At 31.9% G+C, this 8,574-nt stretch overlaps 1 protein-coding gene and 1 long non-coding RNA gene across 2 annotated transcripts; one reads left to right on the top strand and one right to left on the bottom strand.

Annotated features, from left to right (window-relative positions):
• Nucleotides 1-407: 407 nt before the first annotated feature.
• LOC110722651 lies at nucleotides 408-2,820 on the bottom strand. Its single transcript, XR_002511621.1, has 2 exons — nucleotides 2,369-2,820; nucleotides 408-687 (listed from the first exon to the last, which is right to left on the bottom strand). It is a non-coding gene; the product is annotated as an uncharacterized LOC110722651 (long non-coding RNA).
• A 3,303-nt stretch (nucleotides 2,821-6,123) lies between these two features.
• LOC110722650 (umecyanin-like) lies at nucleotides 6,124-7,822 on the top strand. Its single transcript, XM_021901920.1, has 2 exons — nucleotides 6,124-6,342; nucleotides 7,001-7,822. Exons 1-2 carry the CDS (start codon nucleotides 6,165-6,167, stop codon nucleotides 7,360-7,362), a joined length of 540 nt encoding a protein of 179 aa, XP_021757612.1. The 5' UTR covers nucleotides 6,124-6,164; the 3' UTR covers nucleotides 7,363-7,822.
• Nucleotides 7,823-8,574: the final 752 nt, after the last annotated feature.

Raw genomic sequence — 8,574 nt, 5'->3', positions numbered from 1 at the left:
TTTGAACCTGAGAATGACCCGATTTGAAAATAACCCGCCATAATTATAATCCGCAAATTATTGACTTGAAACGAACCCGACTCAAACGCGAAAATGACCCGACCTGATTCTAACCCGCAAATTATTGATTTGAACCGAACCCGAGATTTACCCTAACCCGTGAAAACCTGAATTAAACCCGACCTATTGTTCACCCGACCCGAAGGTAACCCACATGTTATTAACCCGACCTAAACCCGACCCAAACCCGATAAGAAGTATGACCCGACATGACCCGACTTTTGCATGACCCAACCCAAACCCGACCCGCATAGGTTATGGAATTAATCCGAATTGACCAAACCCAAGTTGACCCGACCCACTCTTACCTGATCTAAACCCGACCCGTTTACCCGAATTGACAGCTCTACATTCAATTGACATGTTTATATATCGCCTGTAACAATTGTAAGAAAATGTCTGTTTGATGGCTTGAAAGACCATAAATTGAAACCAGCCTCAAGAACTCAAGCCTTCCACAACAATTCTATCTACAAAATTCTCAACAATGGTGTTTACACATGCTGCCTTTATAAACTCGTTACAACATTAATTCCTACTAACCAATTCAGGCTTGCCTTTTGCTGCCATGACCTACTTCTGGAGTTCTGGCGACTTCTCGTCAGGTAGCGAGAATTTCTTCACTTTCTATAATGAGAAACATTGAACAACAGCGTCAGTAAGCAACAACATCAGTTTTCCCTCAAGAAATAAATTGGCTTATAGGTCTTAACATTATGGTGGGAGATGCAGCAATCAGCCAAATTTGATTTAATCTAAACACCTAGATCAATCATATTCCACCATTCTTAAATCAGTCTCTTGCATAATTTTGCTCAAACAACCAGCACCATGACAATACCATAGGCCAGAAACATAGCTAATAGACAAATACAACTTAAAGTAATAAACATAAATATGCTGCGATGACGCAACCCTTATAACAGCAAGTGTTCCAACAAAGTAAGCGTACACAGAGTGACAGAGCATTAGATTATCAATACATTTTTCCACATATAATAACAAGACATGATTATCGCATGACAAGAACTGAGCAGCTGTGCAACATGATTTGCCTCATGCAATTTACTCATTTCAAAGCATAGCAAGAAATTCATTCTTTCAAACTGCACAAGACAAGTGATTCAGTGGATTACCACTGATATTGTATAATTCACTAATTCCCCCACACACCACAATCTGGAACGTGCAAATTTGGTATGCGTACACGATATCCACTTGGACTAACGTGGTAAAAGTGTAAAACTACGCAGCACATAACGTTCCCATACCAATTCCACATACTACCGGTACAGTGGCACATGGTACATTCTAAGTAACACTAATTACAATTTACTTGCACCCAAAAACAATCCAAGACATTAATGTTGCTCTAGCTTAATAAATAACTTACTCCCATAAATGCCCTACAGGGCTTAGGCTCATTGCCAAAGAATTCAGAACTTACAGCAACAACCCAGTAGGCTAGAAGGTCAAGGCGCCGCATAAGCATCATTAGATCCTTATCTCTTAATCACTCGAGACTAACTACAATCTATTACGGGGTCCCAAGGTTATGGCATAGGTTAGGCCAATTAGAGTCTACAATTATATACTTATTTGTTAAGCTTTAGCATAATCTAAAGACCACAAATTTCAAACATGAACCATCACCTAAACAATATCTAACACCAAAGACAGTCAATACTCAAGACAAATTAAACTAATCAGAGTCTCCAATGTGTTTTTTAGCACTTGCAACATCTAAGAGACCGCGTATATCAAACATAAACGATCACCAAAGCGAGTTCTAACATCTAACAACAGCAGATACTCCAGATCAATGGGACACTGATCTCTTGCTATAAAATGGATTAAATTCAGCATAGCACTATAACCAATTCCAACAATATGGTATACATTATCAACACATAGTTCAACCCATCTTTCTCTACCATCATTTGTCCACCATCAATTACAACTACTACCTCCGTTTCATATTATTTGCAACGATTAGACATTTTTCCTCTCTACTTTATGAAATCGTTGCAAATAATATGTAACTGAGGTATTAATTGGTTTTTTCGTTCTTAACATATCATTCAAAACCCTCTAAATTTCATGAAATTAAGGCTGAAAACAATGATTGGATTCTACAATTAAGATTCTAACTTTGCTAATTTCACCTCATTTTCAAAATTTTAAGATGCAAAATAATCACAATTTAAGATGAAATTACTTGAAAAAAAAAAAACGAAAATCAACAAACAATCAGAATGCAGCACTTCCATTGAAATGTAAGTTAAATAAGAGAAGAGAGAGAGAAAACCTTGGAGAGGACACACTGGCGAAGAGATTGCAGAAATTTACGACATTTCTCTTCATCGTAATTTGAATCAACAACACAATTTAGAAGATCCAATGCTTCTTTCCCACAAACTGCTTTTGATGCTTCCATTATTCTGCAGATTCTTCAATGAGAAGAAAAACAAATTACCAAATTGAATAACAACAAATTTGGGGAAAATTAACTAGTGATTTAGGGTTTAAGGAGAGGAATCATAAACAATTTGAAGGTGTTTTTCCTTCCCCAAGAAATGTCAATCTGTGGGCAAAGAGCAGAACTTTGGTGTAAGAATTTTTTTGATTTTGTTTACGTGTTTTCTAGTGGGCCGTGGAATGTAATAGAGCCTTGTGGAAATGGTTTTTGCGCCATTAGTTTAGTTGGTGTTACGCTATGCAATAAACATAATGTTACGCTATGCAATAAACATAAGTCTTATTTTACAGTATATAAAAACTAGAATAGACCCGGTCTACACTAAGTTATTGTAGACCCAACCTTCTAGTATATCATACGAATGTGATTATATCATACGAAAATGTGTTTATATTATTACAAAAGTGATTATATCATCTTGAAACTGTTATGTAAATATATCGCTCAAAAACTAAATTTATCATTATAAAAAGTATCAAATAGTAAATTACATCATTCAAAAGATGATTTTTAAATTTTATCATCCTAAAGGTAATTATATAATCTCATTAAATGGTTTAATATGAGATCAAAATATGACTCACAAAAAAATAATTATATCATCTAAAAAAGTGATTATATCATCCAAAATGTAATTATATTATTTGAAAGTGTCAAATTTTTGGTTTACAATAATTTATTGTAGACCGGGTCCATACAAGACCAATTATTACGGTAATGTTTGAGGTAGTGGTTTAAAGTTTTGATCAAGTTAATACAATACAAAATTAATTGCAAGTAATGGATATGTATTAAGTTTATTTGTGAATATGTATTAAGTTTGTTTGTGAATTAAAGGATATGGTTAAACATGGGCATCTTGTCGTGTCGGACCGTCGCGGGCGTGCCTGGCCGTGCCTCGGCGGGGCTCGTGTCGGGCCGGCTTCACGGCGGGCCATCCGTGCCAAGCAGCGGGAAATCCCATATTTTTTTTATAAAATATATATGTATATAAAAAAATCGATATATATATATATATAGGGGAGGGATCCGGTGAGAATAGGTTCATATGTGAGAATTCATACTTATATGAGAATTGATTTTAAATTTAGAACATGTGAGTAAAAGTTTAGAACATACGAATAAAAATTTAGAACATGTGTCTGAAATTAAAATTTAGAACATCTGAGTAATAATTTAGAACATCTATGTGAGTAATATGTTTAGAACATTTGATTTAAGAATTAGAACAAGTGATTAAAAATTTATAAAATATGCTTTATGAAATTTTAAACATATGAGTAAAATTTAGAAAATCTGATTTAAGATTATGAACATGTGAATAAAAATTTAGAACAAACTGATATAGAATATAGAAAGTGTGAGTAAAAAATTTAGAACATATGAGTAAAAAATAGAACATACGCTTTAAAATCTGGAACATATAATTAAAAATCTAGAACACACATTTTAAAATTTAGAATATATAAGTTAAAATTTTGGAACAAGTTATTTAAAATTTATGATATTAAACTTAACTAATTTATGGTTTAGAACATGTGAGTACTAAATTAGAACATTTGATTTAATTTAGAACACCTAAGGAAAAGTTTAGAACATTAGATTTAAAATTTAGAACATACGAGTAAAAATTTAGAACATAAAGAGTGTTCTCACATAAGAAAAATTCTCACGAGAGCCTCCTCCTATATATATATATATATATATATATATATATATATATATATATATATATATATATATATATATATATATATATATATATATATATATATATATTTGAACAACTTAATTTTATATAAATAATGTGATTTATTTATGTTAATGTTAATATTTTTTTTAAACAACTTCAATTTAATTAATATTTATTTATTAATGAATTAATTTTATATAAATAAACTTAATTAAATAAATTTATATAAATAAGTTTATATAAATGAAGGTGGGCATAGGCCGTGCCACATGCCGGTTGCTTGGCGGATCGTGCCGCCGGCCCACGGGCTGATGACGGTGTCGCCCTCCGTGTCCGTGCCAAATTTTAATTTTTTATTCACGGCCCACAACTGGGTCGTCGTGCCCGGCCTTGCCGGAATCGTGCCAGCACGACCCATGCCCACCTTTAGATATGGTACTTGAATTTGTGAATTTAAAGAGGGACATCCGCGTTCATACAATTCCTTACGGAGTAACCATCACTCGTGTAATTGATGAATTTTAATATATCATCCATGTTATCCACATAATTAATTTCCGAAAAGAAAATCATTCCTTGTATTCTAATCGAATTTATGGAATGAATTTATACATTATTATTGCTATATTGGAAATTTTTATTGCAGATTACAACATTGCATCTAGGTTTATTTGTTTGTTGATCCTTTATTGATCCCTCCTCTAGTTTAAATCACTTCCATTTTTAGATGTTTCAAACTAAATGTGACATATGAAACACCTTTATGTACTAATTTTCACATTTAATAGACATAATTTATTTATTGTGTGAGTGCATAGTGCAGTGTAATTTATTTGTATATTGTAACTAAGGGTGTGTTCTATTCACATGATTTTTACTTATCTGAACTTAACTGAACTTATCTGAACTTATCTGAACTTATTACACCTTATTAACACTTATTTTCACTTATTTGACCTTATTAAACCTTATTAACACTTATAAGACATTATTTAATAACAACACTACTATTTTATAGTTTAGAAATAGTAAAAATTCTCCTTTGGTTTTGTTGTTGATCTGACTTTCATTCTCATTAATTTCCCTTTGTTTTTTTCACAAAAATAATAAACTTGTTGATTTGCTTAACTTTTATATAACCAAAATTTATCTAGCCTTACCATAATTTATGAGTATAACGTTACTTTAATTTTATTTTTTATGCAAATGTTACTTTATTCTTATATGAAAACATGATAATAAAACACACAAAATTTTACAAAAAAAAAAAAAAAAAAAGTGAAAAGCAATCTTGATTAGTAATAACACTATATAAATATAATAAGTGGAAATAAGGTGAGGAGAACGTTAATTTAGAACTTATTAAACCTGAACTTATCTGAACTTATTAACCCTTATATGAACTTATCTGAACTTAACTGAACTTATTAAACGTGAAATAAGTGAAAATAAGGTCAACATAACAGAACCTAAATAAGTTTAACTGTCTTCGTTGGGAAACTTATGTTTATATACCAAATTTGCAAATTTACATAATACGATCCCAACCACTAGCAAAACTTACCAAATTATGGTTAATGAAATTTCTATTTCACGTGGGGTGCTTCATTACAATTCTATAATTAGAGTGCATGCATGCAGTTCATGTGTATTAAAACATCAAATTAACCACCCCACTTTAATTATTGTTAGATTTTAATACTCTAAAAATTAGTTATATTAGGCGTTTATACTAATATTAGTAAAAAGCTTAATTAAAGATAAAATCAAATGTGCCTTTAATCCTAGATTTTTGTTGATTATATAGAATAACAACCACCCCCATTTAAAACAAAAAAACACCTTTTATTTTTAAATTTGGTATAAAAATTCAACCTTTTAAAGGCTTTTGAATAGGTTAAAAGATTAAATTTTGGTGGTAGAAAAGAAAAGATGGGTGTGATACGCATCGCATTGCCGTTGTTGGTTGTAATGTGCTGCGTTTTGCTGCAATCTACTAGCGCATTGATTCATGTTGTTGGAGGAACTGATGGTTGGGAAATACCCCCTAATGTCACCTTCTTCGCGGATTGGGCTAAGCCTAGAACCTTCGGGGTTGGTGACAAATTAGGTGAGTTTTTTAAGTTTTGAATTGTTTGAGTTCATTGAGTTTGAGTCAGGTCAATATAATGCTGAGTTGAAAATTCTTGTCCATAATTCTATACCTCTATCTAATTATCAATTAATGTTACAACTTTAGCAAATTACTTTTTAAATTTAAAATGAACTAATCAGATTATATTATCAATAATCATGATAATTTATAATCCTCCTAAATCATGCCATGATATTGAATTTTCTTGCCATTATATGGTTTTATAAGTCTATCGATCGATCCCTTTCATCATAATAAGTGGTACATAATGAAAAATGAATTTGTATGTGTTAAATTTTACAAAAGATGTAAAATTGCGGAAGGAAATTGACCTAAATTTGTTCATTGATATATTGCTTAATTAACACATCGATCTGTTTTATAATATAATGTGCAAGATACTTTTTGGTCTCTATGGGATTTTTATACATAAGAATGGCATATAAACATTTGGTACATGTTCTAAAATAATGCCCTATGCAAGTTTAGAAATTTGTAGCAAAAACCACTCATAGATTGATGTAATTAATGCTTATGTATTCTCGCTCAATCTTTTCTTTTCTTTTTTTTTTTAAGCTATATGCTACCCTAAGGTCTACAGTTATCATTAGCCTAATTGAAATGAAAATTGCAGTGTTTCCATACAGAATGGGAGCACACAACGTGCTACAAGTATCAAAGGCAGACTATGACAATTGTGGGCATGACAATGTAATAAACATGTTTTACAAAGGTCCAACCGTAGTCAAGCTCAACACCACCGGCGAATACTACTTCTACAGCAGCGTCGGGACTCACTGCGAGCTCGGCCAGAAGCTACACGTTCACGTCGTCCCTGGCAAGGGTTACTCCGGTCGTGGCCGCCACTTCCTCGAAGTTTTTTCCCGTGCTCTTGCTCCCTCTTCTCCTCATGCTACTAATTCTGCCCTTAGCACCACTTATATTTCATTCTTGGGCTTGCTCTCTTCTTTCTTGCTGGTTGTGCTACTCATATGATCGTTCACAAAATTTATAACACATGAAATACATGGTTTTTTTTTTTAGTTATTAATTTTCTTTTGTAAATTCAGTCACATTTGTTTATGTTGGTACGTACATGAATGAGTTCAGTTTATGTGTATGTTAGTAGATTAATTTGGTGTAATTTTATTGCAAGTTGTCGGAAAATTGTAATTTTGGTTTTGACACAAATTAATTTTTTGCAATAGATAAGTGGGAAGATGAGTAAAATTGATGTTGCTGTATGAGAGAGTTTGTTATATTGTATTCTCTCGGTCTCTTATTATTTGTTACACACAAAATGCTATGGTCCATTAGGTCCAATAAATCAATTTAGTTTAATTTGATCCATTTTGCTTGCCAATTAATTTTTTTGTGGTAATTATGTTAATTCAATCACACCAGCCTCTAAGCACATAGTAAGGTATCCAATCACCATGAAGGATTAACCAACGGAATTGCAAACAATAACTCCGATTTTATTATTACAATTGATTTATCAAATGCTTTTTTATTATGCTAATAACTCATATACAAGTGTGGCATTACTATTGTTATGTAACTTCCACATATCACAATTACGTGTTATTAAATTTATCATTGATAATGTATTCTAAACTAATAAAGTGACAGTTAAATACACATCTAATAAAGTGACAGTTAAATACACATCGATTGTGATATATATGTATCCATGTACTAAGATCCTTCATATTGAGAGTGAATAACAATCTTTATTACGTATGATTCTGCCTTGGTTGTGCACATAATGTACACCATATATCGGGTCAATCATATACTGTAGTTGCAATATTATACTTGTAGTAGTAAGCATTGTGAGATTCATGAATGTAATTTAGGTAAATATTGGGATAGTACGTGGTGCTATGTAAACCTAAAAAATCGAATTTTGATCGAGGCCTAGCACAACAATTGAGCCTTAGAGCTTATAGTTATTAACAATTGAGCCTTTTTGTGTGAATATGGGCTGGGCTGGTCCATTCACTCCCAAATTGTATTACAAAGCTGATTTTTTATTTTTTATTTTATTTTTTTTTGGAAGAAATTTTGTATCTCTTTTTTTTTTTTTTTTTTTGACAAGACGAACTAAGAAAGAAAGACGACAACACAAAAAAATAAAAAAAACTTAGAAAGACCAGAACAAAAATTGACGCCGACAATCTTTGGTAGCCAACCAATGAGCCGGAG

The sequence above is a fragment of the Chenopodium quinoa genome, unplaced genomic scaffold (genome assembly GCF_001683475.1).
Source record: "Chenopodium quinoa cultivar QQ74 unplaced genomic scaffold, ASM168347v1, whole genome shotgun sequence".
NCBI classification, from domain to species: Eukaryota; Viridiplantae; Streptophyta; class Magnoliopsida; order Caryophyllales; family Amaranthaceae; genus Chenopodium; species Chenopodium quinoa.
The sequence above is the reverse complement of the archived record's forward strand: the minus strand, read 5'-3'. Positions and strand labels throughout refer to the sequence as shown.

What these genes read in the sequence shown, in the direction of transcription:
- LOC110722650 (XM_021901920.1), top strand. Translation starts at nt 6,165, where the DNA reads ATGGGTGTGATACGCATCGCATTGCCGTTGTTGGTTGTAATGTGCTGC. An exon ending in CGGGGTTGGTGACAAATTAG is followed by an intron (nt 6,343 to 7,000) that starts GTGAGTTTTTTA and finishes TGAAAATTGCAG; the next exon opens with TGTTTCCATACAGAATGGGA.